Source organism: Juglans microcarpa x Juglans regia, chromosome 8D (assembly GCF_004785595.1).
Source record: "Juglans microcarpa x Juglans regia isolate MS1-56 chromosome 8D, Jm3101_v1.0, whole genome shotgun sequence".
Classification (NCBI taxonomy): Eukaryota; Viridiplantae; Streptophyta; class Magnoliopsida; order Fagales; family Juglandaceae; genus Juglans; species Juglans microcarpa x Juglans regia.
The window spans coordinates 11,427,795-11,453,136 of NC_054608.1; the positions used below are offsets into that span (position 1 = coordinate 11,427,795).

At 38.1% G+C, this 25,342-nt stretch overlaps 1 protein-coding gene and 1 long non-coding RNA gene across 2 annotated transcripts; one reads left to right on the forward strand and one right to left on the reverse strand.

The window, feature by feature from the left end:
* Positions 1 to 228: 228 nt before the first annotated feature.
* LOC121243263 (exocyst complex component SEC3A-like) lies at positions 229 to 24,092 on the reverse strand. The gene is made up of 22 exons (XM_041141365.1): positions 23,916 to 24,092; positions 23,639 to 23,802; positions 22,917 to 23,062; positions 16,165 to 16,282; positions 15,926 to 16,030; positions 15,094 to 15,195; positions 14,784 to 14,921; positions 13,848 to 13,976; positions 13,614 to 13,694; positions 13,445 to 13,519; positions 11,704 to 11,843; positions 11,449 to 11,585; positions 11,312 to 11,334; positions 10,513 to 10,683; positions 10,341 to 10,420; positions 3,639 to 3,720; positions 2,423 to 2,520; positions 2,180 to 2,288; positions 2,014 to 2,082; positions 1,323 to 1,388; positions 1,148 to 1,237; positions 229 to 379 (listed from the first exon to the last, which is right to left on the reverse strand). The coding sequence occupies exons 2-22, from the start codon at positions 23,666 to 23,668 to the stop codon at positions 269 to 271; spliced, it is 2,100 nt and encodes a 699-aa protein (XP_040997299.1). The 5' UTR covers positions 23,669 to 23,802; positions 23,916 to 24,092; the 3' UTR covers positions 229 to 268.
* LOC121243265 lies at positions 24,090 to 24,978 on the forward strand. Its single transcript, XR_005936087.1, has 2 exons — positions 24,090 to 24,347; positions 24,658 to 24,978. It is a non-coding gene; the product is annotated as an uncharacterized LOC121243265 (long non-coding RNA).
* The last annotated feature ends 364 nt before the right edge of the window (positions 24,979 to 25,342 follow it).

The window sequence follows — 25,342 nt, forward strand, 5'->3', positions numbered from 1 at the left end:
GGAGTATTTAAATATGTTATGGAAGTTGGATTTAGGTTACAAGAGCTAACTCTCCAAACCTCTGGAATCGGAGCATTACAAACAATATATACCACCCGCTGTGATTATTATACATGACTTTTATTCAACCTATGCTGATATGAGAGAGACCTGAAATGCTTGTCCAATGAATCAAATTTATATGAAAAAATGTACTAAAGAATGATGACAGCAGGCTAACGCTTTACTGAAAAAGAAACAATTCAAGATCATACAATTCGAACTCTCTCTACATGGAGGCCAGAAGTTCTCTCATTTCTACAACAGATGGAATGATCTCAGTGGGGTAAATCTTTGCAACAAGTTGAGCAAAACTTTCATACTTATCTAGAAACTCCTTCTGGCAAAATAAAAAAAGTTGTCAACATGCCAATCACATTAATGGTCACCAATTATTAAATGAGCTATTTATGATCACAAATTATAATCGATTATTAACGATACAACTCCTACAAAGCTCAGCTCGAGGAGCTATTTCATTTACTTGAATCCTTATGAATCTAAATGTTAACATATGTATATACAAACTTTACAAAGATATTAGCGAAAAGTAAAAAATCTGCTTGTCAAGATTGTTAGATAAAGTTAAAATACAATATAAATAATGTATTTTATCTAAATGAAATAGCTCGTGAACAGTCTTGAACTTGCTTGAATATTAAGCAAGATCTTCATGAATATAAAATCTAACTCGATAAAAAGTTGAGCTCGACTCATGTTCGAATAAAAACTAAACGAAATGGGGTTTGACCACTCAGTACTTTGCTCAAACTCAGCACATTTATACCCCTAACTGCAAGACTTAAGAGTCACTTCCTATATCTTTGATAGTAGAGGTTGAGAATCAATATTTAGCTTGAGGAAATGTCGTCCAGCACAAGCTTCCTTTCCCTTTCTTTTTCCGTTCTTCTATTGTCCCAGTATTTATGTTTTAAAGTTTGGTTCCTATATACTTTTAACGGCAATCAATCAGATTTCTACTCAATGCAGTAACAGAGAGTATTAGAGTTCAACAGATCTGTATGACATTATGCCAACGACCATGCAAAACAGCCCTTCTCAAATACTAAGCCCTGAACATATTTTTAATAGAGAGGATCCAACTTACCTTGCACTTATTCCATAAAGAAGGCAAAAGTTCCTCTGAAGTTAAATTCTTCTGCAACTTTTTATACATTACACTGATGTTCTTGTCAACCTGTATCATGGAAGCAACAATATTATCTTTCGATAGTACCAAGTCAAGTTTGAGAGGAAGGGATAATCAAGCAGTAGCCACTTACCCCAGAAACACTAGATTTTAACATCTTCCGGAGATCCATTTTTGATAACCCAAGCTGGAATGGAATCTAAAATTTGTGAAGGCATATGAAGTAAGCCATAAAGTTGAGCAGATTAATAAATGCAGTGCCCCTAAATCAATAAAATAAGAAACAGCTACCACAAATTTATTTAATATTTTTTCCGATAAGAAAACGGCCAAGGCTTCCACTAAACAGTTCATTACAACACCCATATATAAAAGACTACTAGAGCTACATTACCTTAGTGATAGAACCATCCCTACTCACAAATTTACATCTTAACATGGAAAACAGTACTGCGGACACTTTTGAAATTCATTGAACAGAAGATCATGACAGAAATCCCAAATGGCATGAACTGACAATACTATTAAACTCCATGTCTAATTTAGGCATGCAATGCTGCTCCAGAATCCTCCACCTTGAGATGATCTTTATGGAGACGAATCCTATGCATCTTAAGCAAATTATGAATTTATTGGTCATGGGTCATTGCTCACACACATGTATGTGTGGATTTTTGTAAAAATTGAAGCGTAATTCCAAAGAGTACATCTACATACAGTGATTACTTCTACAAAAGCAGCAGTGATGCATATTTTTAGACTGTCTGATGGAACTTGCTTATCAACCTATGAACGTAGGATGATACAATCACCAGCAGACTAACCTCTTCTGGCGCGATTGTGTACATCAAATCCTCAATTCTTCGAGCAAACTGGAAGAGTCTTTCAAATTGCTGCAAAAGCCAGAATGAGGATGTGGCCTCCCAAATAAAATGTTGAGGAATGTATCAAAAGTTGAAAACCATGAGGCAATAAAGGTGGATTACTTACAGAGTAAATAATCATGGTGATATGACGTGTGCATGCTTGTTCATAAGCTTCACTTGCCTGATGATAAAATTTGGCTAATGTAGGCACAATATTGGCTAGGTCATACAAACTGCATTCAAGTGCTTCTAATCAGCTAAGTAAAGTACTAAACCAGATAGAGATTGAGAAGCAAAATTTTTTTACCTTGAAAAACACCATGAAGATCAACATTAGCTATGGAAATTTTATTTTAAAAAAACATACCTGTTCTGAAAAGCTGCATAATTCTCTAGCAGAAACATATCAGCATATTTTGGATCTGTTTGTGAAACTTTCTCCAACGTAACAAACATTATGCTAACCTGTCAAAATAACTCCTGTTATTAGGAACATATTAATACAGGACAGACTAATTTATAACCAGACCCCATCACAAGAAATCTGTTTTATATATAAAAAACTAACAAATATCATCCCCCATAATATGAAAACCATATGAAGAAGCAAAAGAAGTCATCAGCAACAATTTTCACACTAGCAGACCACTTTTTCAGGAATGCGGACCAAGAGCATCCCTAATCTCGAGTTGATATATGATTTGGTGGTAAAGGTTTCACCAAGTGATGCTTGTATTTCATAGTAATGAAATGGAGATACAGACCAAGGTATTTAACATTAAAGAAAAATTCCCCATTTGCACAGGTTTCTGTTTGGGTGAGCAGTTGAGTGGAAAATAGGGTTCGCCACTACCTCCCATCCTGAATAATCAGAAAATCAGCAGAAAGTTGAGAAAAATTTATTTACACTCAAAGAACCCAACAGTTAATACTTTTTTTTATAAGTAACCAACAGACAACAATTAATACTTAATGAATTAATCGAATAACTACTATTGATATTAGGCTGATTTAGTATTTGAATGAAATGACCTAATTAGAATGGGTTATGCACATGCAGTAAAAATGATATTTTCCTTTTTATATTTCTTCCGTACTTTGCCATTTCCCCTTTTATTTCTTTTAATAGGTTTTATCACCGAAAAGAAAGGGGGTAAAGATGATATAAGTACTCTTAAAAGGCCAGTATTCATTTGGGCTTCCTATTGTAAAACACTCTCAGATGTATTCTATGATTCAATCACTATACAGGTGATTCAATCACTATACAGGTGAAGCATAAATAGCATACACATCTCTGACTCAAGCTCTAATCTGGTTCTACAAGCACACAAATATCTCCTTGCTGGATGGGCATTTTAGATTATTTTGATGCACCATACTGCTAACTACCACAAGAAAAATGAATCCATCCAGGTTGATGCTTATACATAGTGCTAATGGTCACTCAATTGAGCACATCTCTAACCAACAAATCCGCACTCCTGCATTTGAATTTTGAGATAAAACCATTACCTTGTTATGTGCAGTGTACTGTTCATGCAACAATAACACAATTACATCTTAGAGAAGAAAGCACTCACAAATTTTGTGTATGCTTGATCGACCAAATCCCGAGATTGTCCCTGGATGTACTGCTCCATTCGAGTTGCAAGAGCTGCAAATCTATCCAAAAGAATGACGAAAACATATTTTCTTTTCGATAAGTAAATAAGTATTATTAATCAACAAATAGGCATAGCCCAGTACAAATACGGAAAGTATGCCCTATCTAAGTAGGCGCAATAGAGACAAAAAAATCATGTAGATCCATGCCATTAAAATCAACAGCAATGGCCAAAGTACATAGAGTTCTAATAAAAAAAGCTTTTAGTTCCTCCAGTGATCTCTCCTTGTCTTCAAATGTCCGTTCATAGCGCTCCTGCTACAAACACCACATGACACATATGGGGACCATCTTCCACACAGCTTTAATCTGTTGAATGCCTCTTAGATTTGTCCAACTGGCCAGAACTGCCACCACTGTCTCGGGCATAACCCAAGCCAAATCTAGTCTACTAAACACTTCATTCCATAACACCCTAGTTGTCTAACAATGTAATAGGAGATGGTCCACTGACTCGCCCCATTTCCTACACATGCAACACCAATCTACGATGATCACCCTCAGTTTCCTCAAATTGTCGGTTGTGAGGATCTTATCCAAGGAAGTTGTCCACACAAAAAAGGCTGCTTTGGGCAATGCCTTATGTCTCCATAGCCTTCTCCATGGAAACTGAATATTGGGCTCTTGTGTGAGGGACTTGTAATAAGAGTGAACCAAGAAAGAACATTTACTTGTAGGTGTCCATCACAACATATTTTCTTGTTGGTTGCTTAGTTTTATAGAGTATAAGAGGCTGAAAATTTTTTCAAAGCTACTCATTTCCTAATCTTGTGCCAGCCGACTAAAATTGATATTCCACTCGATTTGCTCCCCCGCTATCACCATGACTTCAACCACTGAAACATCTTTGGCACTTGCAAACCGAAAAAGTGAAGGATATACATCCTATAGAGCACTGTTACCACACCAAATATCACTCCAGAATTTAATCCTCGAACTCTCACCCACAAGAAATCTTGTGTGTCTAGTGAATACCTCCCATCCTCTTCTTATGTGTTTCTACAACCCCACTCTGTAAGCCCCTCCCACTTCTTTAGTACACCATCCTCCCCATAATCCTCCATATTTGCTCTCAATCACCAGCTTCCATAGGGCTTCTGGTTCCTTATTGTATCTCCACAACCATTTGCTAAGTAGCGCCTGATTAAAAATTCTCAATTAGAACCACCACACTTGCAGGGATAGGGAATAGAGACAAAAAATAGGTAGGTAAATTAGATCATGTACTCTTTATCAAGGTAATCCTACCACCTTTTAATAGGTACATTCTCTTCCATCCTGCCAGTCTCCGTTCAACTTTCTCAATCATTGTGTCCCATAACAAAGACGCTCTCGAGGATGCCCCCAACGGGAGTCCAAGGTAAGTTATAGGGAGAGAGGCAATCTTACACCCTAAAGTGTTGGCCAACCATCTTATGTGATAAACATATCCAATTGGCACCATCTCTGATTTGTCGAAGCTCACCTTCAATCCAGACGCCGCTTCAAAACAAAGGAGAAGAGCCTTCAGTGCTCGAACCTGGTTCAGATCTGCCTCACAAAATACAAGTGTGTCATTTGCAAATAACAAATGAGAAATATTAATAATTCCCCTTTCTGGAGTACCAATTGAGAAGCCAGCCACGAACCCAATGTTAACCACTGCCGATGTCATTCTGCTTAGCACTTCCATCACAATAACAAAAAATAATGGGGACAACGGATCTCTCCTTGTGTGCTACGAAAAAAGCCAGCTGGGCTTCCGTTTATCAAAACAGAGAATTTCACCGTTGATATGCACCAGCGGATCCACGACTGCCATCTCTCCCCAAAACCACACCACCCAAGAAGATAAAGAAGGAAATGATACCTGCAGTGCTAGCTTTCAGTCTACTGTCCAGGCATTCATTGGCAATAAGAATTGCATCAAGAATCTGTCTACCCTTTACAAAAGCATTTTGGGGTTCTGTAATTATTTATCTTCCCCAATACTTCACCTAGGTGGTTCGCAAGCACCTTGTAAATGATCTTATAAACCCCATTTACTAAGTTAATAGGCCGAAACTCCTTAACCTCCGCAACCCCAACCTTCTTCGGTATCAAAGTAAGAAAAGTGGCATTGAGGCTTTTTTCAAAATTTCTAGCTTAGAAGAACTTTTGAAACACCTTCATAAGATCATCCTTTAACACATCCCAGCATGTTTGAAAGAAACCCATAGAAAAACCGTCGGGGCCCGGTGCCTTGTCTTTAACCATTTTCCTCACCACTTCGTAAACCCCCGCCTCCTCAAAAGGCCTCTCCAATCGACAAACATCATGCAGCCCAATGAAATCAAACCCAAGCCCATCAAGCATAGGCCTCCATCCCATATGTTCGGTAAGTAGCTGCTTATAGAAATCAACTACATGATTGTGAATCACCTGCTCTTCCCTACAATCCACTCCATCAATTCTCAGCATCTCAATGTTGTTGTTTCTTCTATGAGAGTTGGCTATTCGGTGGAAAAACTTCGTGCTACGATCTCCTTCCTTTAACCACAATGCTCTTATTTTTGACGCCAAGAGGTCTCTTCTAATAAAATAATCCTCTCAAGCTCTGCCACCAACATTGTCTTCCGAGCTACTTCTTCCTGTGTAAGAGGCCGGTCCTCTTGTATCCTCTCTAACTTCTGAATCTCCAACCCCTTGCTTTTCTTGCGTTCTCCGTTCTGCTATATCACCAAAAGACTGCATGTTCCAAAGCTTTAAATATTTTTTTAGAGCTTTTACCCGTAAAGGTGAAGCTAGGGGTCCCCTGTATCTAATATGATGCCTACCACTGTTTAACCCTGTCCACAAAGCCTTCAGATTTCAGCCACACATTTTCAAATTTGAAATACCTGCGCCTTCTTTGGATGCCACCACAATCTAGCATGATAGACCAATGATTTGAGCAAAGATGAGGCATTCTCTTTTGCCAAACATCAAGAAAATGACTCTCCCATTCTGGCGATATCAGGAATCTATCCAGTCGAGACCCTATCTGATTATTCGACCACGTGAAAGAAACCCCTACTAGTGGCAAATCCACTAAATTTAAATCAAAGATGCACTCTGAGAACTCTATCATTGTTGGCCACTCTCTTCTATTTAATGAACATTCACTTGGAAATCTTATGACATTAAAATCTCCACCAATGCACTATGGGAGGTGCCAAAAACTATGTATTCCAACTAATTCTTCCCACAATAGTCTTCTGTTGTTGTCTAAGTTTGGTCCATATACACCTGTAAAGGCCCACAAAAAGTTATCTATTACACACATAAAAGAGCATGCTACCAAGTGAGCCCCTATGAACTCCTCTCTTTTCTCCACCACCCGTCTATCCTACATCATCAACACACCTCCTAACACCCCATTTGAAGCCAAATACACCCAATCCACTTGTACACAACTCCATAAACTTCGTACAACTCTTCTAGTAATTAATTTCATCTTTGTCTCCTATAAGCAAACAATGTCTACCTTACACTCATGCAGCAAGTTCCTTATTTGAAGATGCTTATTAACCTCGTTGAGCCCGTGGACATCCATGACACAATTTTGGTTTTTATTGAGGGAAGGTCAGCCCCTTCCCTTTTGACCTGTCCCTGCTGGAACTACCCTCATAATTCATTGACCATGTTAACATTTTAAGCTCTCGCTGTTTTTTTGATCCAGCTTTCTTGTGTTGTTGGTGCCCCACTTTAATGGCGGTAAGGAGAGCCATAAACTTTTCCTTGAACCCTTCACACTCCATCCCCACACACTACTATATTTCCTTCACCTTGTGAAATACCCAATCAGAAACACTAGACTGATCAGGTAACATGTAGTTTAGAGGGATAGGTTCACCCACTCTAAACTCCATCGGCAAAACTTGAGTCTCTTCCCTGAAAGGATTTCCACCCTCCCCAACATGCCCACTTAGCACCTGGATGAGTCTCTGGTTATTTTCTTCCATAGAAAGAGTTAACTCTTCACTGCCAGAATCATCCACACACGTCCCTTCCCTTACATCTCTCAGAGTCATCGAGAAGCTAAGACATAGTGTTCACCGGAGCAAACCCACCCCCACATCCCATCGGCACTTTTTGGCCTGCTCTCGACGGTGACGCGGCACACGGAGGTGTAGAAATGCTCATTGGAATCTCTGCCGATGTGCCCTACTCGCATTTCACGGTGAACAGCCGCTGCATAAGCACCTCCCTATAGGACCTTGGGTACGGTTGAAGCTATTTCACTAGTGGCCTCAACTGTGATTCACCGCGAGTCCCCTTAGCATTTCTCCCTTTCTGAATGTACTCCCGCAGTGCCTCCCTCAGTCTTCTCCATCCCTTCCCTCCCTCTTCTTCGGGTATAAAAATGAAGTTTCACCTCCCTCCCTCACTGTATCAACTACCACCATATATCGGTCACGGCTGTTCGAGCACCGCTGTGCTATAAAGCTGCGATGTCCCTCCCTCATCATCGTGTAGAACTCCTCCTTAACACCTAACATACAGTCCTCCAATGCTCTCCCAAGCCATTGCACAGTGGAAACTCCCAACAGTAGTTCATGCTCACTCTTCCACCCTCTCTCCATGATATGTAGCAGACCTTCATCCTTAACGAGCACAAATAGCTTTGATTCAATCACAAGCTCTCTAGTGAACCCCATCTGTGCTACTACGATCGTTAACGTTGCACCATCATTGACGAAACAAAAAAACTATTTTTTTGCAAGTGTACGGAGAGAAAATGTGTTGAACAAAATGTATTTTTTTTCACAATGTGACATTGAATGACGAAAACATATTGATGTAATGCAAAAAAAAAAAAAAAAATGTTCTGAACACCTATAAACTGAGAATTGAAGTTTACAACATAATTATAATGCAAATTTAATACCATTGTATTTCTCCAAATTTCCACAAATATAATCTAAAACAAGCTTTTGGACCACCACAAAATCTAGATAACCTCATCTAGAAAAGATTTTACACCCAAAGGGAAAATTAATTATACAAGTTGGGACAATTTAATCATAAAAGAAAAAAACAACAGAATGCATACAAGTCTAAAGAGTTTTGGTCCAATTAATATTTTGGTCAAAGTTGGATAAACTGGCATGAATCAACCTAGATTTGAAAGTAAAAAATGAGCATTTTTCACAAGCTTTAGAAATCAGCAAGTTCTAGCATTTACTCATCAGAAAAAAAAAAAGTCAACAAGTTGGTTCAAGATTTTTGATCCAGGCGGATGAACAGAGAACTTACTTCCCCCCTTTTATTGTTGTGTTGGGTCGACATTGTGCATTGACAAACAGATGCAAATGAAGTCAAAGAAGATTCATAAGCAGAAACTAACTTAACCTTTGGTTTTGATATTATTCAATACAGAAGCATAAAAAAATTATTTTCTACCAGGACCCTTATAGCATTTCAAACTTATTTAGATAATTATGTTAATAATTAAAGGATGTAAATTGCTCCAACTAATCTAGAATGTTTGGTAATATTTTTGGAACTCGCAAGTGCAGCCTAAAATATGCCCAGACAACAAATTGGTTAACTGAAAATTATATAAAGAGCTCATCAACCTTATGAACTATATGTAATGCCACAAGTTTTGTATGAGATGTAAAGAATGGGATCCCGCATTGCTTGAGAGATGTTTTTGTAGTTTATAATAATTCCAAGCCTCTCCAATCATAAGATTGACTAAACCTTTTGAAGTATCAGCCTAGATGTGACTTCTACACCAGAAGCGTGGAACTTAAGCCCTATCACCTATTCAATGGAATGGCCAAACGAAGACACCAATGATTTAAGGGGAGGAGATTGTAACATCCCAGGTTTAGTAAAAGAGGTGGTTAATGAAAATCCACATTGCTTGGTATTCTTGTAGTTTATACCGATTCCAATAAGCTCCAATTATAATGTTAACTATTCCTTTCGGAGTATAAACCCAAATGCAACTTGGGCTTGTTTAGGGTCACTACATATTTTTCATGCCTTAAAATCAAGTTGCAAAGCAAACTTCTCTTAGCTTATAAGTTAGAAACCTTGATTCACATTAGCACAAGTGAACTATAAATTCAGATCCTCCACCCCCTTGCTCAAAATAAAAGTTACTCCAAGTCTATGTCATACTCGCACAAGAATTTCTCTCCTCTTTTTATGGTCTTCCATATAATTATAGGGGGTCAACATGAAACATCAACATTATCAACTATAGGTCATGGGCAACTAGTTGAGCTCACCACAAAGTTAAACGAAATACTAAAAAAAATTTATTGGCACTGGGTGTCCAAGAATAAAGTCCCGACTGCGCAGGCCTCGGGAAGGAGTTTCCCGCAAGTACACCTCAGGTAATGCAAGGGGAAGTTCCCCTAGTCCGATGCCCCCTAAACATACACTATAGACATTACATACCTCAGACAACTCACATGTATTTCAGGAAATTTTGAATCCACATATTAAAAATGTAGGCTTCTAATTACTACTTCCTTTTTCTGTATCCTAAATTTTGTATCAGCTGAACAAAAAGTGTAATATTTAAATTCCAATGTCCATATTCTCAGCAAATTGTCAATTTACATCAGTCAAGAGAAGCATAAGCCTAAGGTTTCTACTTTACCTTGGGATGTATGATAAGACACCCATCTGCCTCACATTGCGCTCATTTCTTTCAATTTGGTGACAAGCTTCATCTACAAACTGTAACATAATTCACAAGTTACGGTTTTATAGATCATGCTCTTCATAATGCATATGATCATGATTTCCTTCTGCTTATAGTTAAATCTTACACGCCCAAACTGTGTAGAAATTCTTGACTCTAGGTCACCAAGCAAGAGATGCACAAATCCTGCTGCATCAGCTTTCTGACCTGAGAGATAGCGCTCTGTAATTCCATGCATTGATATGCAGCGTAATGGATCAATCTTGTATGCCCAGTCAACCACAGCATAGAAGTCTTCCTGAAATTCATATAAATTGGCATCTGTTCTTAAAACTAAATTAAGCACCTCCAAGTAGTGTCTAGCACTAAAATACAATATCATGAGTTAGAATGGAGAAGGCAGTTGTGAAGAAGATGAAGGTCACTCAACAACCCACATCAATTCATAAAATTTAAATTAGAAAGAAATATGGGAAAATTTTAAGATTATGAACTATTTTTTGTAATAATTAAAGATTATGAACTATTACACAAAAGAACATTATTAGCTTCACTCTATTATATTTGGGTGTTTTGTATCTAGCACATTTCGAAGAATATCAACTTGTCTGACCATTATCACTTCAGCCGTCCCTTTTATTGAGTTGACGACTTGGCTATCATATCCAAACAGAGAACTGGGAGTTGGACTTAGACCATTTTAAACACCCTAGTCTTTTGAGTTCAGAAATAGATTTGCTTATTGACCAAGAAGAGATACTTTCTATGAATTCATGTGACCTTTTCTGATAGGATCAAAACATTGTCACATAACAAAAGCAACTACAAATTCCAGAGGCATGTGGCTGCATGGACTTAAATTAACAGTAACTTGTGTACATTACTTGGATTCCATCAAGTAAATCCTGAAGAGAGATATTTAGTGCTGCAAGCTCAGCTGAGTTTTTACCTACATAAGATAAATAATTTCATTAATATCACAGTTAGAAAATTAAGAGCAACAAAACTTCAGAGCATACATTACAAACTTAAACAAGACAGAAGGGGGAGGGGGGTGGAATACCAGTTTTACAGTCATTTTCATCAATATCCATAATCCCCAGATCATCATCATTGGCATCATCGTTGCCATATGCAGGTTTATTACCAGGAGGAACAAGTGCAGGAACTTCAAAGCACATGAAGTGTGCAAAAAAGGAACTCTGCAGTTTGAGCCAGAAAATAGAGCTTAGCACAAATAATTTAATTGAGATTTTGATGAATGTATATAATGAGGAATCTAACCTCATCTACAAGAAGTGGAATAAAAATCGTCAGCATCTTAGCATAAGCATCAGAAACAGTAGAAGTGTCTGCAGCATTCGTGTTTTGACCAGAGCCTGTGGAAGCTTCAAGCCAAATGGTTGGAGTTTTTGGTGCTTTTGTACTAGCACGAAGTTCATTTGCAAACTCACGAGCCTGTAAATAATTAATAGAATTTTCAAACCATATTTTAGAACTGAGACTGGAAATACCATAACCTAATACGAAACACAAGATCTAGATAACTAGAACAGTGCATCCACCTAATTGTACACCTTAAAGCAAGTTTTCACATCAACTCTGTGGAGAGTGCATTAATTAGAAAACAGAGTGTACATAGAATATTTTTTTTAACACAAAATAACACCATGTTTCGAAGATGAAGTCTTCATTAAACTAACCAGAAAAGATGTACGAGACTAGTTTACCTACGATCTCTATTTTTCCCTCATTAGCAGAATATTTAAGATGGCCAATGGGCCTAACAGATTTGTCTTTTCTGGTAGGTGGGAGAGGAGCGAAGTTTCTGTTGTAAAAATTCAGCTTAAAAAAGAATGGTCTCCTAGCAAACAAAGTCACCATTATGAAGGAAATCAAGTAAAGACACCAAACATGGAACACTATTTCTGTGGTCATCCCAAAACCATATGAATATGTTATGAGGTAATTGGTAGTCAATTTACAAGATATCTCATGGATAAGGTGCATACTTTGTGTACCTATAAAAGATTTTATTCATACTAGCCAACGTAAGAATAGTATAGCCCAAGTATACAGAAAGTATGCAAGAGGAAACACTATGTCAAGAGGAAGAAATAAAAAGAACTTAAATTCTAAACACATATGGACAGGCAGCATGGCACTCGGAAAGAAGTTAAAAATAACTATATTTTTTACTAATGCAATGAGCAGTATTAGCCCTATTCAACATTAGCTATATATGTTTTGACCATATTTGATAATCAGGGCCCAATAAGTCAAATGTCAGTTAGACTACATACCTTACTAGCTGGGATTAGGAACATGTCCTAAGTTCTGATGGGGTATTAGAGCATTTTAAATTAGATAATTTCCATTATTGCGGTTGGCCTTTAAGAAAGCATGGATTAGAAACAAATAAGCCACTCAGTCAAGCAAAGATAGGATATATGCAGCCAAGCAAGTGAACTTGTTCCAAAATCTAAGGACAGCTAAAAGGGAGCTTTACAGCTAAAGCAGCAAGTTTTTTTTTTTCCCCCCCATTAAACAAAAATATTATTGATGAAATTGAAAAGTATAGCCCAAGTACATGGGATATATACAAGAGCAACATCTATGCATTACTTGCTGTGTCTAAGCAAGTAAGGCAGATAGCAGAACCCAACAAACTGCGTTTGATTTGAATTAGTTATAATGAATTATGCAAAGTTAAACCAGTTGAAAATGATGCACTTCAACATCATATGACCAAGAAGATAAAGATCACAAATTTAGTATAAAGGAATGCAGTTATTATTATCCATTTGACTAGCATGTACATGGAGAAACCAAGCCGTCCCATCATAAATCATAAAGACAACCAGAAATCATGGCATCTAAGTCCTCACTTGGTCGAGGGGGAAAAGGGAGAAAAAAATAATATACAATATCTTTACATGAAAAAAACTAAAATAAAGATAAACTTGCACAACCTTAACAGCAGATGAATATATATGTTGATAATGTGCAAAAACAAAAGTAAAATCAAGATGATGCTAAAGAAGATTTGTATTGCTGACCTCCCGACGAAGAAGCAAGTTAAGGGAGATACAATAAGCTTTTCTCAGTGGACCCAAGCAATTCTTATCAAGACTCTGCAACAGGTAAAACAGTAAGAAATTGAAAACAAGACACATGCACACACACAATCTAGCTTTTACATTTACTGCCATTTGTCTCACTATTAACCTTTAGATGTTGAAGAAGGCGGGCGTATGTCCTGCATTTGTACCGCAAGTCAGCATGATCAGGCCTCTTCAACTGTCCTCGCTGTTCAATAAAAGCAGACAAGCAATATTTAGAATTCCATCTCACAAAAAGAGGATCAGTGTACATGGGCTTCTGCCTACTTCAATCGTATCAATAAAATTTTCATTTTACTTATAAAAAAAAAAAAACAACACAAAAATGGGGAAAATGTACCTGAGAAAAGAATGTTTTGTCACTTATCATGAAATCCACCAAGCTGGCAAAGTAGTTTCTCAAGAACTCAGAAGCTCTCCTGACAAATGTACTTTTTAACTTTTCAAGTTCTGCCCGCTTCTCCTTGACCTACAAGTATTTCAGCTACTATGATTAAAATGAGACGGTTTCGAAGAATATATTCATATTCAGAAAGGCTTTATAATCTAGATCCATTGTACTAGAGAAAATCTTATCCAATCATCGTTCAAGCTCACTAGTACTCGTTAACCAGTGAGTTTCAATGAGTAAGATATTGAGTCAAAGTTCCACACTCAGGTTCAACTGGTATAGTCAGTTTGGCAGCTAGCAGCTATGATAAATATGGAGCAAGATGAGAGAGGAGGACTTGTAAAACACCGAACATTCGAAAAAATATAGGGTGATGTTAAAAGACTCAAGTTCCATGGTCCTAAGACTATCTGCATTAATAGAGTTGGCACTTCAATTTTCTGTAGCTCTACTCCATTGTTACAGTTTCCCATTCCCTGTCCCAATTCAACTCATGCACCCCCAATGCAGGAGTGAACCCAAGATCTCCCCTTCCCGTCCTTGTTTCATGGAAGGAGATGCTAAAGTTAGTCTCTTAATTCTGGTTTATATCAGGTCATGATCATCAGATCTTTTTTCTTTTCCTGATAGGTAAGCAATCATTTTATTAATAAAGGCAAGGCATAGCTGAAGTACATGATCTGATCTTAACACAACATTAGTTCATTTTGTAGCTTATGAAAAGATAGAGGTCATGAAGCACCATGTCACTTTTTAACAAGCGCGCATTGTAATAAGCATAAATATAGAACAATGCAAAGTCCTATATTATCTGGAGGATAGTTTGCTAGACCACATAATTGTTTAAATAAAATAGACAAAAACAAAGAGAGACAGAGTGCATACAGCTCGCATTTTGGCATAGTTAGGATCAAAATTTGGAGCTTCAAGGCCACGCAAAGCACCAGTTAACCACTCGCATGCTTCTATATTTTGAAGCATGCGAGACTCATCGAATGAACCTCCTGTCAAACTTGCTGCATACTGCAATCAAGGAAACAAGAAAATTTCATTTGAGAGCAAAAAAGGCCTAAAAAGCTCACCAAAATATTTTCATAATCTGATTTTGTATGTATATATATATATATATATATATATATATATATATAAGTACAACTAGTAATCTTATTTTCACAATGAAATGATAGAGAAATACCTCCGAAGGGACATGCAACCGCTCAAGAAGCTTATCAAGTTCCGCAATGAGAGTTTTATTATTCACAGATTGCATCTCCAATTTGTTATTGCGGGTTTCTATCTGTATATGGGTAAGAAGGTTACAGGCCATCAAGGTTACAATTTAACAATATACTTTTGCCCAAATGAAGAGTAAAGGTGCCAGCATATAAAGGCCCATACTTTGGTTCATAAGTTTTACTAAGCCAAGCCGTTTCAAACTTGTGACCTCAGACAAGGGAGGGAAGAATGATCCCCTAGCCTTTGCCAACTGAGTTACTAGCAATGTTAGTTACATGGCATATGGCACAATAACTCTTTAGACAAAACCCTAATCCAAGAATAGCAGCAACACGAGTCAATCTCCAGCAGAATTTACCATAAAGCTTTTTTTATAAACAAAAAAAACAAAGTTCAAGTTACCACCTTCAAAATGTTTGTTTGAACTATTCCTGAAATGTGAAAATAAACATCAAACTATCACATGTACTGACAAGCTAGGTAAACAAATAGTGGCCAGCCAGGATTACAACAAGAAGAGAAACTCACAAGAAATTCTTAGGTGTTTCTTTAGTATATGCCCTATATACATGGGTTATGCCTATCTTTATCATCAATACATTTCTGTTTATCGATCAAAAATAATCCTGTGGCATCACATCTCATAAAAAAAAAAAAAAAAAAAAAAAAAAAAAAAAAAAAAAAGAGAAACATTTCATGTACTGAAATGTTAGGTAATAAATATATAGAGGGCTGACAAGAACTAAAAGAGAAAAATCACATGAAAACAATAGTATGTAGAAGTCCCCTACCGACTCAATGTCCTCTCTCATGTGTCTAAGTTTAACATTAAATATGCCTAGCCATTCGTCCATGTCGTCAACACAGTATGTTGCTGCCTCAAGGCCTTGCAACACCTGCATGCAGACCCACAAATCAACAAATAAATCACCACTGTAGCTACCATCTTAAAGGACTTTTATAAGTGATAATCATAAACAGTAAAACCATTCACCAAGTACTCTGAAAATGGAGAACCAAAATTAATTACCTCATCTATCAAAGGTTCACTTTCCAAAATGGCATGCACATTTGCTGCTTCCAAAGCCAGAAGCTCCCGCTTCAACCGTTCAGAAAATGCCTCTGCCTCGCCAATACCCATGACATACCTGCAAAGTCGTCATTTTGGAAAACTCTAGTTACATTGAGATAGTTTCAACATATATAAATAAATAAATAAATAAAAATTAATAGTGGGTGTTTTCTTTAGGTCCATTAGTTATTGAAGTACAAAAGCTGTATGAAATCGTTGCTTCCAAAACACTGCTGGTCAACCCATTCCTAAAAAAATAGAAGACAAATCTATACAAAAGTACCCTAATGGACATGATGCTTGACAAAAATAAATCATTGCATGGCGAAGAAATATCAGGGCCCGTTTGGCAACTGTATTTTTTATTTTCAAATGTTTCTTTTTTAAACATTATTTGAACGTAAAATATTTTTTAATTTTAAATCTTCAATTTTTTCGTATAATCATTATTTAATTATTATAATTTGTTTAAACTTTTAAATAAAATATAAAAATAATACTATTTTTTCAAATTTTAAATAAAAATAATATTCAAATAATTTTTTAAGTTTATAATAATATTCAGTTTTTTCTTTACTTTTTTAAAACTTAATAAAATATCTTAATTCAAATCATTTCACTGTAGGCGTGAGTCATGCAATTAGCTAGCTATGGATATCTTAGATTTAGGAATCCCGTCACTTAAGGGTCAAACTTGATTTTAGCCGTAAATGTTGTACAGACGTAAATAGTTTCTTAAAATAGCTTCTTGTATTTGCTATATCTTGTACTATGTTTTTTACGTAATAATATACGAAAGTGTTACGTTTGACATGATATCATAGCATGATCTTGGGTTCCCTGTTTCTTGAACAGGCAGGGGTCCAAATTCTTGCTCGGCATCCATGGTTGACTCCACTGAAACTATTCTCAATAATCTGACATAAAAAATGACAGAGGTCTTGACAAGGGCTCAGACCTCCTCATTACCCACGGCTGATTCCCCGATAGTTCCAATCAGCTTTAAGTTGGATGGTTCCAACTATGGTTTATGGTCCCAGGTTCTTGAGATGTACATCTCCGAAAAAGACAAATTGGGATATATCAATGGAGACTACCCCCCACCACTAGAAACTGACCCCTCCTTATGTAAGTGGCGCATTGAGAATGCCATGGTGAAAGGATGGCTAATCAACTCTATGGACTATTCCTTGGTCGTGAATTTTATTCGCTACCCAACGGCTAAGCAGGTGGGATACTGCTGCTATAACGTACTTTGATGGAACTGACACCTCGCAAGTATATGATCTCAAACGTCATATATCTCGCATCAAACAAGCAGGTGGTTCTATAGAAAAATACTATAACAATTTAAAGGATGTGGCGAGAAATCGACTTTCGTTGTCCGAACCCAATGGAATGTGCAAAAGACATTCAAGGCTACAACTCAATTCTACAAGAGGAGCGAGTGTACATTTTTCTCGATGGACTAGATGACCGCTTGGATCATGTTCGGAGTGACGTTCTACACATTAAACATTTCCCCTCCATTGAGCAGGCATATGCTCACGTACGGAGGCAGTGACTAGTGGTGCTGTTATGGCCATCAAAGGCGTGAAATCTGGTTAGTCCCAATCGTTGCTAAAGTCTGGGTCATACTCACGATCCAAGAGTCATTCTGATGGAAATAAGTGCACTCATTGTGGGAGTACAAAACATACAAGGGACACTTGTTTCAAACTACATGGCTACCCGGATTGGTGGCATGAATTACAAGGCCAAAAGAAACGGGATACTCCTGCGATTGAAGATATCCCAAGTCGAGCAGCAGTGGCTACTGCTGACCCTCACTTATCCCTTCTTCCCGTGGCTGAACATTTGACTCCAAACACGGATCAAGGTAATTGTGGTCAAGTTTTTTGTAGCTCGACTACTCGGAATGATGGTGCCTGGATTATTGACTCTGGGGCGACGAACCATATGACATTTGATCCGAATGACTTCTCCAACGCAACTATGCCAAGGAGGACCTGCATTGCCAATGCCAATGGGGCAACTTACCCAGTCACAGGGGCTGGAACCGTGCCCCTATCCCCTTATCTCTCTTTAGCTCACACACTTCTTGTTCCATCTCTCTCTAATAAGCTGATGTCTGTCAGTCAAGTTACTGAAGAACTTAATTGTGTAGTACTGATATACTCTACTTTTTCTCTTCTCCAGGATGTTATCAGCAAGGAGATTATTGGGCGTGGTACTAAGAGGGGGGACTGTATTACTTGGATGACTTTAGCCCAGGCCAAGCATATCACACGCACCATCAACTCAGTAATCAAGAACGGCAAATTTGGCTATGGCATAGGCGCTTGGGGCATCCCTCCTTTGGCTACCTCCGGCATCTACTCCTAGGCTTATTTTCCAGTTTGTAGGCTATAGACTTTAAATGTGATACATGTATCAAAGCTAAAAGCCAACAAGTTTCTTACCCAATTAGCTTAAATAAAACTAATACTCTTTTTGCCTTGATACACTCTGATGTGTGGGGACCATCCTTGATAACTACTGCCTTTGGGTACCGTTGGTTTGTAATTTTTGTTGATGATTGCACTCGAGTGACATGGCTTTATCAGCTGAAAACCAAAGCCGAAGTTTTCACCGTTTTCCAAGCATTTCATGCCATGATTCAGACTCAATTCTCTTCCAAGATAAAAATTCTTCGTTCCGATAATGGGGGTGAATTCATCAACCAAAAATTTTAGGCCTACTTCCAACAACATGTCTCCTCCATGAAACCTCATGCTCCCAGACACCACAACAAAATGGTGTCGCCGAGAGAAAGAATAGGCACATTCTGGAAACTTCCCGTGCTTTACTTCTTGGAGCAATGGTGCCGACTTGCCATTGGGGAGATGCTGTAGCTACAGCCGTTTACTTAATCAACCGTATGCCTTCTAAAATTCTACACTTTAAAACTCCCTTACAGGTCCTCTCTACTCATATATCCCTACCTTCCATATTGATGCTTCTTCCTAGAATTTTCGGTTGTGTTGCCTTTGTCCACCTCCACAAGAATCAACGTACCAAATTGGACCCATGTGCTGTTAGGTGCTTATTTTTGGGATATGATTCACATAAAAAAGGCTTTCGGTGCTATGATCCAACTACTAGCCGAACTTATATCACCATGGACGTCACTTTCCTTGAGTCCGAGAATTTCCATTATTCACTAGTACCTAATTCTTCCCTTCAGGGGGAGACTCATGGAGAAGAGTCGAATTGGTTGATGGCTCCCGCATGTGAGTATAGAACTGAGAATAGAAGGGTTGAACTGCATGATGCATCACCACCAGAAAATGCACATGCAGAATGTGTAGAATTAAATGAGGAACCAGGACATGAAGAAAATGAAGAGGTCGAAAATGAACATGATGCAGATTTGAGGAATGGAGCACCAGGAAATGAAGGAAATGAAGAGGCCGAAAATGGGGAACCAGTAAATACAGAGTCCTCTTAGTCCCCTTACTCCTCAGTACCCGAAGACCCTACTCCTCCTGAGAACGTCCCTGAGGTACGTACTACCCCTGCACCTTTACATACTAATACTCTTGATACTTCTTCTAGTTATGTGTTGCCTTTTAGACATAATCGTGGGAAACCACCGACTAGATACTCTCCAGATGAGGAAGAAAGAAAGTCCAAGTACCCAATTGCAAATTATGTTTCTACTCAGGGTCTGTCCAAGCCTCTCAAGACCTTCACTCAAACATTGTCATCCTGTCATATTCCCAGCAGCGTGGAGGAGGCATTATTTGATCCAAAGTGGGCACAAGCAATGCAAGAAGAACTAGAAGCCTTAAAGAAAAGTAATACTTGGAAGTTGGTCCCATTACCCGAAGGAAAAAAATTAGTGCGGTGCAAATGGGTGTTCTCTATAAAATACAAGGCGAGACTTGTGGCGAAGGGTTTTACTCAAACATATGGCATAGACTATTTAGAAACCTTCTCACCAGTAGCCAAACTGAATACTATTAGAGTCTTATTGTCTCTTGCAGTAAACTTGGACTGGCCACTACATCAATTCGACGTAAAGAATACTTTCCTTCACGGCGACATTGAAGAAGAGGTGTTCATGGATATTCCGCCAGGATACACAGGCTCTACTGAGACCAAAATTGTTTGTAAACTGGAGAGGGCATTGTATGGACTAAAACAGTCACCGCGAGCGTGGTTTGGCCGGTTTAGTTCCGCTATGAGGAAGTATGGCTATCACCAAAGTAACTCTGACCATACTCTCTTTCTGAAACACAGACAAAGCAAGGTGACGACGTTAATAGTTTATGTGGACGATATGATAATTACAGGGGATGATGCCGAGGAGATCTCGAGACTACAAGAACAGTTATCTACTGAATTTGAAATGAAAAACTTGGGAGGACTTAAATATTTTCTGGGAATAGAGGTGGCGAGGTCAGAAAGGGGCATATTTCTATCTCAACGGAAATATATACTAGACTTATTGACTGAAGTGGGATTACTAGAGTGTAGACCCGTGGATACGCCGATTGTGCAGAACCATAAGCTTGGAGAATACTCGGACCAGACACCAGTCGACAAGCTGAGGTATCAAAGACTAGTGGGGAAGCTTATCTACTTATCTCACACACATCCAGACATTGCTTACGCCGTAAGTGTGGTAAGCCAATTTATGCATAACCCGAGTGAAGACCATATGGGTGCCGTAATTCGAATCCTCCACTATCTAAAGTCATCACCAGGAAAAGGATTAATGTTCTCCAAGAATGACCATCTGAATATTGAAGGGTACACGGATGCGGACTGGGCAGGGAATATCTTGGATAGAAAGTCTACCTCAGGCTACTTTACATTCATGGGAGGAAACTTAGTTACATGGAGGAGTAAAAAGCAGAAGGTAGTGGCATTGTCCAGTTCTGAAGCTGAGTTCCGAGGCATGGCAAAAGGATTGTGTGAACTTCTTTGGCTTAGAAGTCTGCTAACAGAGGTCGGTTTTCCTCCTGGATCTGCAATGAATTTATTATGTGATAACAAGGCTGCCATCGACATATCTCACAACCCAATTCAACACGATCGCACCAAGCATGTGGAGGTGGATCGGCATTTCATCAAACAGAACCTAGAAGAGAAGGTCATTCAGTTCCCTTTCGTTAAATCTGAAGATCAGTTGGCGGATATTCTTACTAAGGCAGTTTCTAGTAGAAGCTTCTATGAATCACTTGACAAGTTGGGTGTTAGAGATATCTACGCACCAACTTGAGGGGCAGTGTAGGCGTGAGTCATGCAATTAGCCAGCTATGGATATCTTAGATTTAGGAATCCCGTCACTTAAAGGTCAAACTTGATTCTAGCCATAGATGTTGTACAGACGTAAATAGTTTCCTAAAATAGCTTCTTGTATTTGCTATATCTTGTACTCTGTTTTTACGTAATAATATACGAAAGTGTTACGTTTGACATTCACTATTATTCAAAAATATATTGAAATATTATAAATATCCAAACGGGTATAACCACAAAAATGACAGCATTTGATTCGATGTACGCAAACACAAATGTTGTTAGTTGTACCTATGGGAAATTATAAGTCCACCGGATATTAACACCAGCGAAAAGTTATAGTAATGTGCACTATACAACAGATCATAACATACTGATATAAAGACACCACAATATAAGAAGACACCAAAATGAACATACAGAAAAAAAAATTTAAAAAAAAAAAATCTAGGGCAACCCCAAGAAACTAGTACAGTTATTCAAAAAAAAATCAAAGAAAAAGGAAAAAGAAAAGAAAAGAATAGAATGAGCAATTAAACTATACGCAGTACTCTTCCTCTTGGTTCATTACAGTTGGTATCATAATTCAAAAATTTAGAACTGATACTCTTTTGCAGAACGACTAGGAATTTCTGTGGCCAACCCTAAGAAACTAGTACAGTTATTCAAAACAACAAATTAAAAAGAAAAGAAAAGACACGAATGAGTGATCAAACTCTATGCTGTCTTCCTCTTGGTTCATTACAGTTGGTATTAATGCAGACCCATAATTCAAAAATTTCGAACTCATTCCATATATTCGTTTCAGAAAATCATTAAGAACCTCAAAGCACTTAGTCTAATCAACAGTTGAATTCAAAGTATCATCTCCACCTTTAGATTGTGTTTGGATATTGAGCTGAGCTCAATTGAGTTGAGTTCTTTATGTATAGTAGTGAGTTAAGTAGTGAAGGGAGTTATGTAGGACCCATCTAAACTGAATTTAAAGTGTATTTAAATATTAAAATGAATTTAGTATTTTTTATGAAAAATTGAAAAAGGTTGTGAATCACATATATAAAGATTTTAAGTTAAAAAAAATTATGGGTCCCACTTGTAAGAAGGTTTTGAGTTGGATAAGTTTAGTAACTTAAGAATTGAGTGTTTAAATGTTAGACTCAATTTAAAATTAAACTGAGATCAGCTGAGTTTGAGAACCAAACGGAGCATTAACCTACAGTTTTTGCTTGAATTTGCATTTCTTATTGCTAAAGGAATTTATAATATATATCTTGTATTGTCATTATATAACTCAACTTGACCAGATAACAACACGCTATCATTATAAAGTATCACCATATATACATCTCAATTTAACCAAACAACAATAGATCAAGACATGAATAGTTCCACCTCAGACCAACGAAAGTAAGCTAACATACGTGTCCAAAAGAGCTTCCATATCCTCCTCCTCAGCCTGGGATACAAGTTCTTTTTCAACGGTCACTTTCAACTCACTTTCAGTCACAGTTGCTGCAACTGGCCCATCTTCAAGGTTTTTTTGAGTGCTAACTGAGGGTGTGTTTTCCTATTTAGCAGGAAATGAAATGAATAGATCAAGCCATCACATCGCTAAAATTCACATGAGTAAATCAGACAGGTAGATCAAGTACTGACAGATTACTTCCATAAATCAAGCCAAGATGTCCTCCATTTTTTAACACCATGATTTTAGGATAATTAGCCGTTAATTTTGTAATTGTAAATTCATACTATACTCAATTAGTTACCTTAGATAGATTTGTTCCTTGTATCTATTTATTTTGACCACTCTCAATGTAAAAATCACGTTACTGAAATACAAAGGATTGAATTCTTGATATGGTATCAGCCTAAATACGATCCCTACCTACCCGAGACCCTCATGGCCTCTTCTTCCTCTTCCTCTTCTTCTTCCTCTTTCACTGTCCTCTCTCCCTATATCCTCCATCCCTCTGACTCTCCTAGCCTCATCCTTGTTTCCGGTCTTCTCACCGGTGACAATTTTCCCAAATGGTAAAAAGCCATAACCCGTGCTCTTAACGCCAAAAACAAACTAGTTTTTGTCGATAACACTCTTATCCCACCCGAAACTACCTCTCCAGACTAAAGACATGGTTCTTACCTGGCTCCTAAATCCCATCAGTCCTTCCATAGCCAACTCCCTTGAATTTCACACTAATCCCTGAGCTGTGTGGCTCGATCTCAAGTCCAGATTTTGCCATGGCAACAATGCCAGGATTTACCATCTCAAACGTGAGTTATCCTCCCTGCAGCAACACAATCATTCTATCCATGATTATTACAATCAAATCAAGTAAATTTGAGATGAACTCAGTCACTTACAACAAACCAACGACCTCAAACAATTGCAGCAACAAGCTGAAGATGAGAGAGTTTACCAATTTCTTCTTGGCCTTAATGACTCTTTTTCCCAACTCAGAACCCAGATCTTAGCCATGGAAACCCTTCCCCCCATCACAAAAAGTTTTTCAATTCTTTTTCAGGAAGAGCAGCAACGTCTTCTCCACCTCAGGCCACCACCGACGGATGCCCACATCCTTGCTGCTGACCCACGAAACAGCCCATGCAATGCACCATCTACGACAAAATGGGTCACTCCCGTGACCGTTGTTGGCATGTAATCGGGTACCCAGCAGGTCGTGACACCCGTGGCAAACCACGGCTGTCTCTCCTTGGCAAACGACCATCCACCTAGGCACCGATGGCTCATCAAGTTTCCACCTCTTCCCCACTTCCTGGTTTGACCCATGATATGTATCAAAAACTACTTGATCTGCTTCAACCGAACACTCCACCCGCAAACTTCATGGGTAATGTCTCTTCTTCTCCTCCCTTTGACAGCCGCTCCGATTGGGTGGTGGATAGTGGTGCCATCGATCACCTCTGCCATGACTGACGCCTATTCTCTACTCTGTCTCCCCTCTCTTATGACTAGAAGGTCACTTTACCAAATGGGCATATCCTTGAGGGTGTCGACACTTGTCATTTGGCTGAACACCTCATTTTGCATAATGTTTTTTTTTTGTCCCTCAATTCTTATTTAATCTCCTTTTTGTTCCCAAACTCACAAATACTAATTCTTACATTATTTATTTTTCCTCTTCTACTGTTTCTTTCCAGGACCCACAGTCGACGAGGCTGACTGGAGCGGGTGAGCTTTGCAATGGACTTTATGTGTATCGACCCCAACCCATTATTGCTTTTTCCACTCAGACTACTGCTAATAAGATCTTATGGCACCAACGCCTAGGTCATCCTTCCCGCTTAGTTATTCCCAGTCTTTTCAATAATCTATGTGTTATCTCTGATTATGATATTTGTGCTCGTTCTAAGCACACTAGACTACCTTTTCCCATTTCTACTAATAAAAGTACTATAATTTTTAATAGAATTTTTTGCAATATCTGGGGTGGCTATCATACTTCTTCTATTTGTGGTGCTCATTATTTTCTTACCATTGTTGATTTCTCTCGCACTACTTGGATCTATCTCATGCACTATAAATCTGAAGCATACACTTATCTCATGCATTTTTTTGCCCTTATAAAAAATCAATTCCAAACTACAGTTAAAATTATTAGAACTGATAATGGCCAAGAATTTCTTTCTCACAAATTTCAAAACTATCTTCATGATCATGGTATCATTCATGAACGTACTTGTGTTGAAACTCCACAACAAAACGGTGTTGTGGAACGTAAACATCGGCACCTCCTGAATGTTGCTCGTAGTCTGCGCTTTCAAGCTCACTTACCCTTGAAATTTTGGGGTGAATGTGTACTCACCATTGCCTATTTCATCAATC